General features: G+C 46.2%; 1 protein-coding gene across 30 annotated transcripts in view; it reads left to right on the top strand.

Moving 5' to 3' along the window:
• Eif4g3 (eukaryotic translation initiation factor 4 gamma 3) overlaps positions 1–13619 on the top strand; it is a 212567-nt gene that overhangs the window by 178918 nt on the left and 20030 nt on the right. For 28 of the 30 annotated variants that reach the window (XM_085838779.1, XM_085838778.1, XM_085838802.1 and 25 more), the window contains 6 exons: positions 1804–1936; positions 2862–2956; positions 3888–3981; positions 6496–6613; positions 9190–9407; positions 10661–10776. In XM_085838779.1, the coding sequence (XP_085694905.1) occupies positions 1804–1936; positions 2862–2956; positions 3888–3981; positions 6496–6613; positions 9190–9407; positions 10661–10776 (774 nt within the window). The remainder of the gene's footprint in view (positions 1–1803; positions 1937–2861; positions 2957–3887; positions 3982–6495; positions 6614–9189; positions 9408–10660; positions 10777–13619) is intronic. The other 2 variants (XM_029476707.2, XM_085838787.1) reach the window with 1 other exon arrangement.

Genomic DNA, 13619 nt, shown 5'->3' with positions numbered 1-13619 from the left:
GGGTTACCTCACTCAGGATGATAATTTCTAGTTCCATCCATTTGCTTAAGAATTTCATAAACTCATTGTTTTTAATAGCTGAGTAGTACTCAGTTGTGTAAATTGTGTATCACATTTTCTGTATCCATTCCTCTGTTGAGGGACATCTCAACTGAAGAATACCTAATGGCTGAGAGGCACCTAAAGAAATGTTCAATATCCTTAGTCGTCAGGGAAATGCAAATCAAAACAACCCTGAGATTCCACCTCACACCAGTCAGAATGGCTAAGGTCAAAAACTCAGGTGACAGCAGATGCCGGCGAGGAAATGAGTCTGGCGGTTCCTCAGAAACTTGGACATAGGACTACCTGAGGACCCACTAATACCACTCCTGGGCGTAGACCCAGAAGATGCTCCAACATGTAATAAGGACACATGCTCCACTATGTTCATCACAGCTTTACTTATAATAGCCAGGAGCCATAAAGAACTCAGATGTTCCTTAACAGAGGCATGGTCTCAATTAAGAGTCGTCTTCTAGATAACTCTAGCTTGTGTCAAGGTGACAGAAAGAGGTGCTGGGGGGAGATCAAACAGACTCAAGTGAAGAAGTTGGTGGTGTTTGTGTGGGTTCTTGCTTCATGCCCAGGACTAAAGTACAGGAAGAAGGCACTGCCTGGCTTGTCTTTTTCCCAATTACCACAGCACACTGCAGCTCTGATATTGGTCATCTGAGTTCAGTACTGGTCAGTGAGACTCGGGCTCTCTAAACTGAATAGTTGGAGTCTCCTCTCCGTAGTGAACATGTTGAACTCATAAGCCATGTGTTTGATTTCTACAATGATGCTATTGCTGTCCTTCAGACCGTACCACAGTTCAGTGAGATCTGCCTCAGCTGGAAGCCCTGCCCCCTCATTCCTCTCAGTTCTTAGGGCACCAATGAGGCTACTTTGTCTTGCTAAACCCAGGTATAACCTTAGTAGCAAAAGCTGTGACCTGTTGCTCAGAGCTCCCTCACAAGCTAAATTCAACCATTTTCCACCCATGTCTCCACCACATTTGCTCATTTCGGCCATTGGAATGGAGGCTGGGATGGAGTGAGGCAAGTTTTGTCTCCTGAGGAGAGAGAAGCAGCTTTGTGTGGCATTCTGGGTAGGGTACCAGAGTCATGGTAAAGGAAGAAAAACGGTTGTCCCCTTTGATTTAGAGCTTCTGTGAACCAAGACATGAACTGAGTATTAGCCCCTCATGTCACACAGTCCTGGCCCACTTCTTTCCTCTCCTAGTGTTGGCGGCCGTCCTGGCAGCTGCATCACCCACTTCTTCCTTCTGCCTCTTACCCTTCAGTTGTTGGAATGTGCGCCGCACACCCCGCCAGGTTCATTTCCTTAGCTTGAAGTCCTACAGTACCCCTGTCATCCGTGACGGGCTGAGGGCTAGCTTACTTCTCCACTTAGCAGATATTTTATATGGTTTATGCAGTGGAAAAGTAGACGCTTTTTCCTTTTTTGGGGGTTGGGGTATTACCAGGTTTCTCTGTGTAACCCTGGCTATCCTACAACTTAGTCTATAGACCAGACTGGCCTCAAAATCACAGAGTTCTGCCTTCCTCTGCCTCCTGTGTACTGGGACTAAAGGTGTGTACCACACTGCCCAGGCTTTTAATTGATTTTTATTCGGAAAATTACATTATTGTTCTTATGTGTAGTGCTGAGGACCAAACGCAGAACGTTGCACATGGTAGGCATTCACCAGGTTAGACGCCTGACCCTTTCCGGGTCGTCCTGTGGGACTTGACTCTCAGCCTTGTTCTCTTCTCATAGTGTAATTGGGTGTCCCGAAGAGCAGATCAGGGGCCAAAAACTATCGAGCAGATTCACAAAGAGGCCAAAATAGAAGAACAAGAGGAGCAGAGGAAAGTCCAGCAACTGATGACCAAGGAGAAGAGGAGACCAGGTGAGGCAGAGGCGGGGGTGCAGGGGGTGCAGGGGCTGGAACTGTTAGGCAAGCGCTGCGCGCCATCCTGCAGTGTGTCACTTTTATTTATTAATTTTATCTTTTGTTCTTGTGACAAAACCTTACCATGTGTCTACGGCTAGCCTGGAACTCACTGTATAGTCTAGGCTGGCCTGGAATTTCTCCTCCTCCTCCTTCTGCCTCCCAAACTCTGGGTTGATGGGTGTGTGCCACCATGCCTGGCTTTGCACATATTTTTAAAATAGGCGGGAGGTAGAGGCAGGTGGATTTCTGAGTTCGAGGCCAGCCTGGTCTACAGAGTGAGTTCCAGGGCAGCCAGGGCTACACAGAGAAACCCTGCCTCGAAAAAAACAAACAAAAATGGCATGGCAAGATCTGACAATTAGATATGAAATTTAAGATAAAGAGAAGTCAGGATTTCTCCTAAGCACCTAAGGCTTGGACAGAGAGAAATGCATGTGCATTCCACAGAACTATTGATTTAGATAGTGAAGTCCATCCAACTCCTCCAAGGTGTAGATGCAGCCTCCGTTAACCCTTAACCCTGCAGATCCCAGACTCAGTGCCAATTCAGCCAATACCCATTAATCACTGTGTCTGTTGGTTTTCTAAGTAATGTTTCCTGATAGCCAGAGAGCTTGTGCTTGGCATTCTTGTGCTGTGACTTAAAGACTCCCTGCCAGCTGTAGTGGCACCCACCCGACGTAGCCAGCCACAGCTGCTCTCCACAGGCAGACTCTGTCTCAAGAAAACCAAGAACACTCCTTTTACTAGGACTGCCATTAGTAGTTTAACATTCTGTTTGTGATCTCCTTGGTTTGATGGCATTCCTCAGTTGACAGTATTCTCAGTGACAAGCTGGCTTGAGGCAGTGATACACTGCCACACTCTCTCCTCCCCGCAGGCGTCCAAAGAGTGGATGAAGGTGGATGGAATACTGTACAAGGGGCCAAGAACAGTCGTGTACTGGACCCCTCCAAATTTTTGAAAATTACTAAAGTGAGTATTATACTTTACCAAGCTTGGTGTCTTCCTGTTATCCCAGTACTTAGGAGGTGGAGGCAAGAGAATCAGAAATTTATGCTATCCTCAGCTACGTTGCATGTTTAAAGCCAGCCTAGGCTATATGAGACCCTGTCCTCCCCCAACGTGTGTGTGTGTGTGTGTGTGTGTGTCTGTGTGCCTGTGTGTCTGTGTGTGTGTGTGTGTGTGTGTGTTGAAAATTTAAAACACACACTCGCAGAGCCAAATATGGCAGCACACACCTTTAACTAGCACTTAGTTAACTAGGTAGGAAGTTGTGGTAGGAAGATGTTTGTGACCAGCCATGGCTATAGAAACTGACGAAGCACTGTGCACATAATTGGGCAGTGTGCTATAAGAAGAGTCATTTGGGGCTGGAGAGATGGCTCAGCGGTTAAGAGCACTGACTGCTCTTCCAGAGGACCTGAGTTCAATTCCCAGCAACCACATGGTGCCTCACAACCACTTGTAACAGGATCCAGTGCCCACTTCTTATGTGTCTGAAGACAGAGAAATTGTACTCACATACATACATAAATAAATATTAAAAGAAAAAAAATGATTTGAAGCTGTGTATTTTGTTGAGCATGTTAGTAAGACATTCTGTACAGAAGACCCGAGCATACCCTGAAAACCAGAGTGCCCGTCGTCACAATGTTCTGTGGGTCCCACCTTAATAAGCACAGCTCCAGTTTACAGTTGCTTGTTTTATTTTGAGGCAGGGTACCCTGGCTGGCCTGGAATTTGCTATATAAACCAGGCTGGCCTGGAACTTGGCCTCCAAGGCTTGTGTTACCTAAATTCATGCCTTTAAACTGAAACTTTGTTGCTAAAGTTGGTTATATGTTACTGAAGAAAGCCATTAAAAAAATGTACCCTTGAATGACCGTTGGCCACTTTTTTATAGCCCACCATTGACGAGAAGATTCAGCTGGTTCCTAAGGCACAGCTGGGCAGCTGGGGCAAAGGCAGCAGCGGGGGAGCAAAGGCAAGTGAGTCCGGTAAGTGCAGAGGGCCCTGGGCTGGCTAGCTGGTCTGTATGCTGTTGCCCTGCAGTGCCTTCCCTGGGTCTGGAATTGTGCTCCTCTGCCTGCAATTGCTGGGCCACACTCAGTGGTTCTCAGTCACATGACACAGCCGCTTCCTTTTCTATAAGGCTCTTTCAACATTTACCATTGCTGTAAATTCTTTTAGATTTATTTTATCAGTAGGTGTGTTTTGCTTGGATCTTTGTATGTACAGCACATGTGTGTTTCTTGCCTGCAAGGTCAGAAGGTCTCAATTTTGGGATCTAGAGTTAGAGATGAGCTACCATGTGGGTGCTGGAAATGATGGAGGTTCTAACTACTGAGCCTTCTCTGTGTAACACTGCCTGGCTGTCCTGGACTATCTGGATCTATCTGCTTCCTTTTTTTTTTTTTTAGTTTGAGACAGGGGGTTTTCTGTGTTCCCCTGGCTGTCTTGGAACTCACTCTGTAGACCAAGCTGGCCTTGAACTCACACAAAGTAATCCACCTGCCTCTGCCTCTGAAGTGCTGAGATTGGAGACGTGTCCCTCCACACCAGGCCTCGAGTGTTGTTTCAATGCCTATAATCCTGGCATTTGGGTAATGAGGATGGAAATCCATGCTCATGCCTACCTGAGCCACATAGCAAGACCCAGTCGTCAAAAACCTAGTTTGTAGCTAGGTGTGGTGGCACACATCTGTAATGCTAACACTCTGGAGGCTGAGACAGGAAAATTACCTAGGTGACATAGTAAGTCCCAGGGTAGCCCGAGGTTTGAGCCAGCAAGATCCTGTTTCAAAAACAGAAACACAAAGGTCGGGTGTGTGGCTTTATAGTGGGGTGCTTCCCTGGTGTGCACGAGGCTTGAGTTTTGGACTAAGAATGAGTGTAGTTTCTGATATTTGTCATGTAGACGTCTACATCTGATGTAGATGACACAATACTATCATCTACGAAGCTCACATTGCCGACCTCTGAAGAGCTGCTGACCTCTGATGGCCTCAAGGGAGGGAATTTGTTCTCTTTAAAGAGTGTGGCCCCTGGTGGGTCTGTTGTGAGCCACCTGTAGGCTCCATACTCCCGAGTATGGGAGCAGCACAGATTGGACTTTAGGTAGAGTTTGGGGGTTTTTGTTGGTGGTGTTTGTTTGTTTTAATGACAAGTTTAGAGGGGTTGGAAGTAGATCGGGGAAAAGAAGTTTGGGGGATAAGTTGGGGGTAGTTATGATTAAAATACATACTATGAAATTCTTTAAAAAATTAGTAAAAATACTTCTTAAATTTCACACTCAAGAACTCCCAATATAATTGTAAAATAATATGCAAAAAACTCTCACGATGTTTTAGTAAGGTTATTGTTTGCCTTAGTCCAAATTAGTGCCAAATTAGACCAAATGTGACCAAAGTAGAAGCCTGAACCATCACAAACATGTCTCGAAAACTAAAGCAACAAAATGATCCAAAGGAAAGTGAAGAAATTGCGACAGTGTTTCCTTAGGTCACTTAACATTCGAGTGCTTACTGGTACCTTTGCGGACTCTCACATAAGTCACAGCACTGTTGTGCAGTGCCTTGGCACAGTTCCTTGGCACAGTTCCCACACTCCACCCCCACCCCCACCCCCACCCCCGCTTACCACACCTGTTTTTGGTCGGTGTGTGACTAGATTCCGAGTAGCCCAGGCTGACCAGAAGTCACTGTATACCTGAGTATGACCTTGAACTCCTTGCATCCGTCTCTATAGAGTCCTGAGATGGAGTTGCCACCATACCTGGCTGAATGTTTTTAAGGACATAAATTTGTAGCAAACAGAAATTTGTAGGCCTTTTTATATGCTGATACCCTATAAATATACTTGTCAGAATATGGTAGGTGTCACGTGTCCTTGCTAGAAATTACTCCCTACAGCCATACTCCCTCCCCACTAAGTGCCTCATCTTGGCTGATGCTGGGAGCTAAGCAGGTCTGGGCCTGGTTGCACCTGGATGGGAGGAATGACAGTCATTGAGCTTCTAACCTTTCTTGGCTCTCTTCCTTGTTAAACTGTCTCTGTTTACACCTCATGTAATCAAGTTACTGCTCTCAGGGCTGGGTATGCAGCTCAGTTGGTAGAGTTTCTGCTTAGAGTGCACAGTGCCCTAGGCTTGAGCCTTAGTAACTCAGGAAGCGGGTATGGTGGAGAGAGTATGGGATTCCAGCATTCAGAAGATGGAGTCATCAGGACCTGAAGACTACATAGTGAGTTCCAGACTGGCCTTGCCTATATGAGATCTTATTAGAAAAAGAACAGGGGTGGGGGGTGGGGGTGGAGTTTACCTGTTGTCCCACCTACTTGGGAACCAGTCCAACCCAGCAGTTAGGGCCAACCTGAACAACATAGACCTGTTTCCAATTTTAGAAGGAAAGGAATTCCTGGTCTTGTTTCTTACTCCCAGCTGGCAGGAAAACAAGTATTTGCATATTAACCATGTAATTTGTATTTTCTTTCTAAATCTACAACACCTATAGATGCCTTACGGTCAAGTGCTTCCAGTTTAAATAGATTCTCTCCTCTGCAACCTCCAGCACCTTCAGGGTCCCCGTCGGCCACACCTTTAGAGTTTGATTCCCGAAGGGCGTTAACCAGGTGAGCATTGCTTTCATGTTTATGATGGCCAATCTGCCTGCCAGCTCTGTCTCCCTAACACTCATTCTCTCCCTCCCTCCACCTCGCTCTCCCTCTAACACATGTAAATTATGGTGATAATTCTTACAGGTGTTCTTGTCATCCGTAGAGTTAAATGTCTTCCTCTGATCTTGACATACATGTCATTTGTAAAGTGGGAATACCTTTATGGTGGGGTGGGGTGGGATGAGGAGAGAGCAGGTTATCTGGCCATGCTTTGTTCCTTAGGCAGACCAGATAGAGCACCTTGCCACACTTCCTGCAGTGGAAGCATCCTTGTACTCAGGCATGAAAATTAAGGAACACCACCAGCCAATACCCATCCGCTTCTGTCTCAGTGTTGTTCAAGTTACATAATGCTTCCATTCCCAAACGTCAGACTGTTGTTCATGTGTGAGGCTTCTGCAGCAGGCTCTGACCACCAGGACTGCGGCCCATCTGTTGCTCCCGTGGACTCTGCTGCTTCTGTTTTTCATGTTCTTGTGTATGTTCTTTGGGTTAACTTCAGTCCATCCTGAGTCTCCCCTCCTGAGTTACCTTGCTCAAGAATTGTCTGACCTAAGTCAGCAGGGAGACAGACACCCAGTGCTGTCAAGTGCCTCCAGTTTAAAGTTCTAAGATAAAGTGTATGGCTTTAGCTGGTGAAATTTTCCTCTGCCTCTCTCACATAATTCCCATGTATTTGAAGTTTCTGGAAAAGAAAACAAATGCTTGAAACCAAATGATGTAGTGTCTCAGTAATGAGGTTAGCCCTGTCTAACGTTTGCTTCCTGCCATTCAGTTGGCTCCCACTGCATCACTGTCTCTGTTCTTCAGAGGTCTACACACAAGTAAGGACTCACCACTGACAGCTAAAGTATTTCAGTAGCGTTCACAGCTTGTGCTTAACCAGTTTAAGGTCCCGGGTTAACCCCCACACTCAGAGCCCTGCAGTTGAAAACAAAATTTTCTGGCAGCCAGGCATGGTGGCTCACACCTAGAAGCAGAAGTACAGGGACCTCCAAGTTGGAGGACAGCCATGCAGGCCTGTGTTCTTGTCACTCTCCAGAGATGTTGACTGGTGTGTGACAGCCTGGATACTTCCAAGAGAACAGTCCCCGTGTCATTCACCCTTACACTTTACTCTGCAGTCATTGCACATGTGTGTGGGTTGTTGCGGAAGCATGTGTGGCAGCCAGTGAGGAGAAATTAGAGCTAGAAAGACCCGGCCCTGGAAATTCACTCAAGTCACTAGGTTGGCAGCAAGCAACTTTACCTCCTAAGCCATCTTAAACCCCCCCCTTCATGTCTCTTTGATAATTATTGTAGTATATTCTTTGGTGTTTTCATAAATGAATACAGTGTATTTAGATCATATTCACTTCCCTATAAATCTTCTGGGCCCTTGCCCTCTATCTTCCTCCCAACTTTATACCTTATAACTTTTATTTATGCACATATATGTATATATGTATGTATACACATACATACACATAAATCCGGAGGTTAGAGCTGCCCGTATGCTCTCTGGTGTGGGCATGCACTGGAGTGTGATGGCCAAGCATGGCTCACACGCTAGAGAAAGGGACTCTGCCTAGCAGCAGCTGTCGCCTGTCTGTCCGAAGCTTCTCACGCTTCAATGTTTTACGATTTATTTTATATGCGTTGATGTTTTATCTGCATGTGTTGTGTCTGTGTGAGAGTGTCAGATCTTGGATACTGGAGTTATAGACATTTCAGCTCTCATGTGGGTGCTGAGAACTGAACCCGAGTCCTCTAGTTGAGCCATCAGTGCTTTTAGCCGCTGAGCCATCTCTCTAGCCCTTCACACTTGAGGGGTTTTTTTGTTTTGTTTTGTTTTTTGGATTTTTTTGTTTGTTTGGTTGGTTGGCTGGTTTTTCGAGACAAGGTTTCTCTGTGTGTAGCCTTGGCTGTCCTGGAACTCACTCTGTACACCAGGCTGACCTCGAACTCAGAAATCCGCCTGCCTCTGCCTCCCGAGTGCTGGGATTAAAGGCGTGCGCCACCACGCCCAGCTTGAGTTTTTAAAGAATGATTTTGATCCATGAAAAACAAAACTGCCACGAAATCTGATGCTCTCTTCTGGAGTGTCTGAAGACACACTACAGTGTACTTATATATAATAAATAAATATTTAAAAAAAAAAAAAAAACAAAACTGCCTTCCTGTATATATAAGATCTATGGATGTTTTAAAGTTACAAAATCAAAGACTACACACACAAAATAAAGTCTTAAGGTAGTGTCCTTTTTCCTCCTAAAGGTAAAATTAAAATATCTTAGTAAGTATTCCTTTGGAAGCTCAGATTTTTGCCTATTCTGCGAGTTAGTACACTTTGAAATATAGTTAGTGCCTTATATCTGAAGTTGTGTAGAAGGCTGGAAAATGGATCAACTGGTCGGTCTGATGCCTTCCAATCACAGGTGGCCTTACAAAGAGAAAGATTTAAAATAGTTATATGTAGAAAATCTTGGTAACACTTTGTGTTGTATGAAGCAGGACATTATCTTCTGAGGCCTGTTGTTTTATCTTTTTAGTCGTGGAAGCATGGGCAGGGAGAAGAGTGACAAGCCACTTCCAGCTGGAACAGCCCGTCCCAACACATTCCTGAGGGGCAGCAGCAAAGACCTGCTGGACAACCAGTCTCAGGAAGAGCAGCGCAGAGAGATGTTGGAGACCGTGAAACAGCTGACAGGAGGCCTGGATGCAGAGCGGGCCAGCGCTGAGGCCGACCGAAGCAAAACGAGGGAGCTAGGTGAGAGGGCCCTGGGATGCAAGACAGACCTCCTATTGGCTTTAAATTCAGAAGCAAAATACAGAGACAGGACTGGCGAGGTCATTCAGCAGTTAAAAACACTGGCTCTGCGTTTAGAGGAGCCACACTCAGTTCCCACACCCTCTTCAGACCTCTGATCACACAGCACTCATGTAGGACGGGTACCGTACTCATACACTTAAACAAAAAAATAAGCAGTAATAAAGCTACCAAGACTATTGATGAGTAAATTCTGGACCCACCCCTGGGAGCATCCGCACAGTGTTGTCATTGGGTGTCACTGGTGTCTCTCCAGAGCTGGGCCATCACAGAGCTTCCAGTCCTCCCTGTCTGCCATGCCGTGACAACAAGGTCCTTTTCCTATATGATCAGTATTCTGACTTTCTCACAGTCCTTCCAGCCCCTGGTCCCATGGTCATCGGATGTCAGTGTGTTCAAAGCCCTGTAGGCTCTGGTAGGGCTCACGTTATCCCTGCTTAACAGAGAACGTGTCAGCCATCTTCTCCAGCCTCGTCTCCCTCGTCACTTGTGCGGGGTTTGTTTGTATTTAGGGTGCATGTGCTCAGACTCTGGTGGCACAGTAACAGTTCTCTGTGTCTTCAGTCTGAGCTCTGGATTTTTATCGATTCACATACACCCTGTCCAGTTCTTTCTTAGAAGAAATTGAGTTAACTTGCAGAAACACTTGGAACAGAAGCTGGTAGATAAAATGGTTTTGAATCATCTTAGAGTTCATGATGATGAGTAAAGATGAGACAGACTTCTGGGGTGGAGCAGGTGGGAAGCATAGGAGAGCAGGGCAGCAGGAGAGGCCAGCCAGAGGGAAGGCAGGAGTGGCCAGGCAGTGTTTATGCAGGTCCCACACTGGGCCAGTGTAGTCAGTACTCTGTCAAGCAGGCACTCACCCCTGTGTGGTCTAGAGGCCTTTGTGGGCTCATTCTTTAAGCAGTTGCAGGGAAATACAGAAACTGCCAAGCTATGGCTCTAAAGGTTCAAACTATCCCTAACTCCTGGTCATGGCTAGAGCGTAGACTCTGGTATTACTGTGTACCTCTCTGTCCTAAAGAAAAGGGCCTTTGATTTTCCTTTCATTTGTCTGACTCTGTCAAACCAATATCCATAAGACATTTGCCCTGAAAAGCCAGCGTGAGAGCACGTAGACATCACCAGCAAAGGTCCAGTTGGACTGATACTTAGTGTTTTATCTTCTTGCTCTTTGATCTCATTCATAGCAAAATCGGAAATGTGTGCTGTGCCAGCCCCTGACAAGCCTGCACTGTCAGAAGAGGAGGTGGAGAGGAAGTCCAAGTCCATCATTGACGAGTTCTTGCACATCAATGACTTTAAGGTAAATGCTGACAGTGAGGGCAGCAGGCAACTCTAAGGCAGCCCGTGTCAGAGAGCACGGCAGCTCGCTGTGACCGAGGGTCACATGAGCAGGTAAGACATGGATTTCCTAATCCAGCCCTTCAGGGTTCAGTTGGCTCAGCATTTCTGCCAAGTTCTCTGTTTTAAACTGATGGTCTCTGTCACTCACAAATTTAAGAGTGGCAAAAGAGAATGGATTCCAGTCATTGTAACGGAGAGGAGGCTAAACTGACGGTGGCATTAAGGAGCAGACAGCAGAGTATCACTGCGGCCACTTCTGGCCCCTGTCCCACCTGTCTGGGTCCTTAGACATCGTATCATCATTTTCCGTGGGTTATGACTGCCATCATTTTTCCTTTGTTTTGTAAGTGGGAAACTGAGGCACAAAAGGACAGTGTGTGTTCAGGTCAGAAGGCCTAAGACATTTCAAGACACCCCCCACCCCTACCCCGTGAGCTTGCCTTTCTGACATCTCCTCCACCTGAACTCTAAGTGATGGTTGGTAGGGCAGACCTCTTGCCTGAAAAAAGCCCCAGTCCAGTGACAGACAGAGCAGTGCAGGTGACTCCACAGATGTCCTGAGCTAGAAGGGGTGACGGAAGATCGTGTGACCCAATCTAGTTTACCGCTGAGGTCAGAAGGTGTCTCTTCTGTTAAACAGCTGCCTGATAACTTACACTTTTGCTTTGGTATTATTGAAAATCTCATTACTCATATTTTTTGAATAACCTAACCATTATCTGCTTTTTGTACACAAAATCACCTTGATTATGTCTATCCAAGCCTTGAAACCTTCACACCTGTAATAGCCAGCATTTGGAAGTGGGAAGGATGGTATTTTAGAGGTTTTTGTTTGTTTTCAGTTTCTTTTGAGGCCTTGTGCAGGCCAGGCTAGCCCTAAACTCACTAGCCAAGGTTGATCTTGTCCTTTGAATTCGCCTGCCTCTGCCTCCCAGTTCCTGGACACGCATGGGATGTTGTGTTTTGGGACAGTGTCTTGCTCTAAAGCCCAGTTAAGCTGGAGCACTTACATCACAGCCTCGCTTTCCTGGAGTTGCCGTCATCAGCCCCCACACCAGCTAGAGAAGGCTTTTGGTGATTAAAGGTGAAGGGATGAGTCTGCAGACTTGACCCTGGAACAGAGTGACCCTTGAATGAACAGCAGAGGGCTGCTGCCCTGTGCCTCCTTCCTAGACAGCCAGCATTGACGAGCTGGCAGCACCTTGGCTCATGGAGAAACATGAAAGGCAGGAGAGCCTGCAGAGTGACTGCAGGTGACACAGCAGTGTCTGCAAAGTTAGATGGCCAAAAAGGCTTCATGCCATGTGATGTCAGCTCAAATTGAACTCCCCCAAGCACAAAGCTGCAGTGTATTTCAGGGTCAGTAGTGGACACGTGAGGACACCTCCTCACCAGTGTAAGCTTTCTGAATATGTGGGAAGACACAGAAGTAACAACTAATGACCTTACAGAGGTAGATAGGTTGTACTAGATAATTTGACCTGAGCACTCAAAGTATTAAATAACAGAAACGCAGATAGAGCCGCCTGCGGGCACTCTCCTCTGCTGTGTCAGTGGCCACCTTTCTCACCTCTGTCCTCTCAAGAAGAGCTTGCTTCAGAGGGTAAAGGAAAGGGAAGCCAGCTAGCACCGTGGTAGCTGCGAACTGCATGGCCAGCAAGCTTGACCAATAGGCTTTGTCCTGCAGTCTAGAGACATGCCAATCAGGTGGATCACGCCACAATCCATGTAACTTCCTGTAATAGCAGACCTCTTTGGTGTGAGATTGTGCGGTACTGACATCCCAAGGCAGGATAACCCCAGTTGCCACATTAAGTTCTTGTTTGTTGTTTATTTGTGGTTTGGTTTGTTTAGGGTTTTTTTTATAGACAGGGTTTCTCTGTAGCACTGTTTGTCCTTGAACTCACTCTTTAGATCATGCTGATCTCAAACTCAGATCTGCCTGCCTCTGCCTCTGCCCCTGCCTCTGCCCCTGCCCTTGCCCTTGCCTCTCCTACCCCCTCCCCAGTGCTGGGACTAAAGGCATCCTTTACCAGTCCTGGCTCACGTTAAAGTCTTTGAATCTTGGTGTTGTTCTATTTTACAGTATCTTGTTTTCAGAGTTTTAAAGTGATGCAGGTTGACACATACTGTTACATCCTCCATATACATTACATGCATATATGAATGTTAAATACAATAATATTTTGGCTTTGGTTTTTACAAGTCTCACACTGTAGTAGAAACTAGCCTCCAACTTGTGGCAATCTGCCTATCTCAACCTCTTAAGTGCTAGGATTAGAGGTATGAACCACCAAACTCTTGTTTGGAAACATACTTTGGGCTGCTGGAGAGATGGCTCTGTGGTTAAGAGCACTGACTGCTCTTCCAGAGGTCCTGAGTTCAAATCCCAGCAATCACATAGTGACTCCCAACCATCTATAATAGAATCTGATGCCCTCTTCTGGTGTGTCTGAAGACAGCTACAGTGTACTTATATAATAAGTATATATAGATATAGATAGATAGAGAGACAGAGAGAGAGAGAGAGAGAGAGAGAGAGAGGGAGGGAGAGAGAGAGAGACAGGGAGGTGGGGGGAGGGGAAGGAGCATGCTTTGCTTTGCCTCTGAGTTACCCTAACTAAAACTGTTAACCCAGGAGCTGGTTCAGCTGACAAGGGTGTTTACGGCTCTTAGAGGACCCAGGCCTAATACTAGCTCCTACACACATGTGCAGTGTATGCAGATGTTCAGGCACATGCACATACATACATGTTAAATACAAAAATAAATCTAGAAAACAACAACAAATGTCAAAGCTCT

This window comes from Mus caroli, unplaced genomic scaffold, assembly GCF_978045245.1.
Source record: "Mus caroli unplaced genomic scaffold, Mus_caroli_1 scaffold_6, whole genome shotgun sequence".
Classification (NCBI taxonomy): Eukaryota; Metazoa; Chordata; class Mammalia; order Rodentia; family Muridae; genus Mus; species Mus caroli.
The sequence above is the reverse complement of the archived record's forward strand: the minus strand, read 5'-3'. Positions and strand labels throughout refer to the sequence as shown.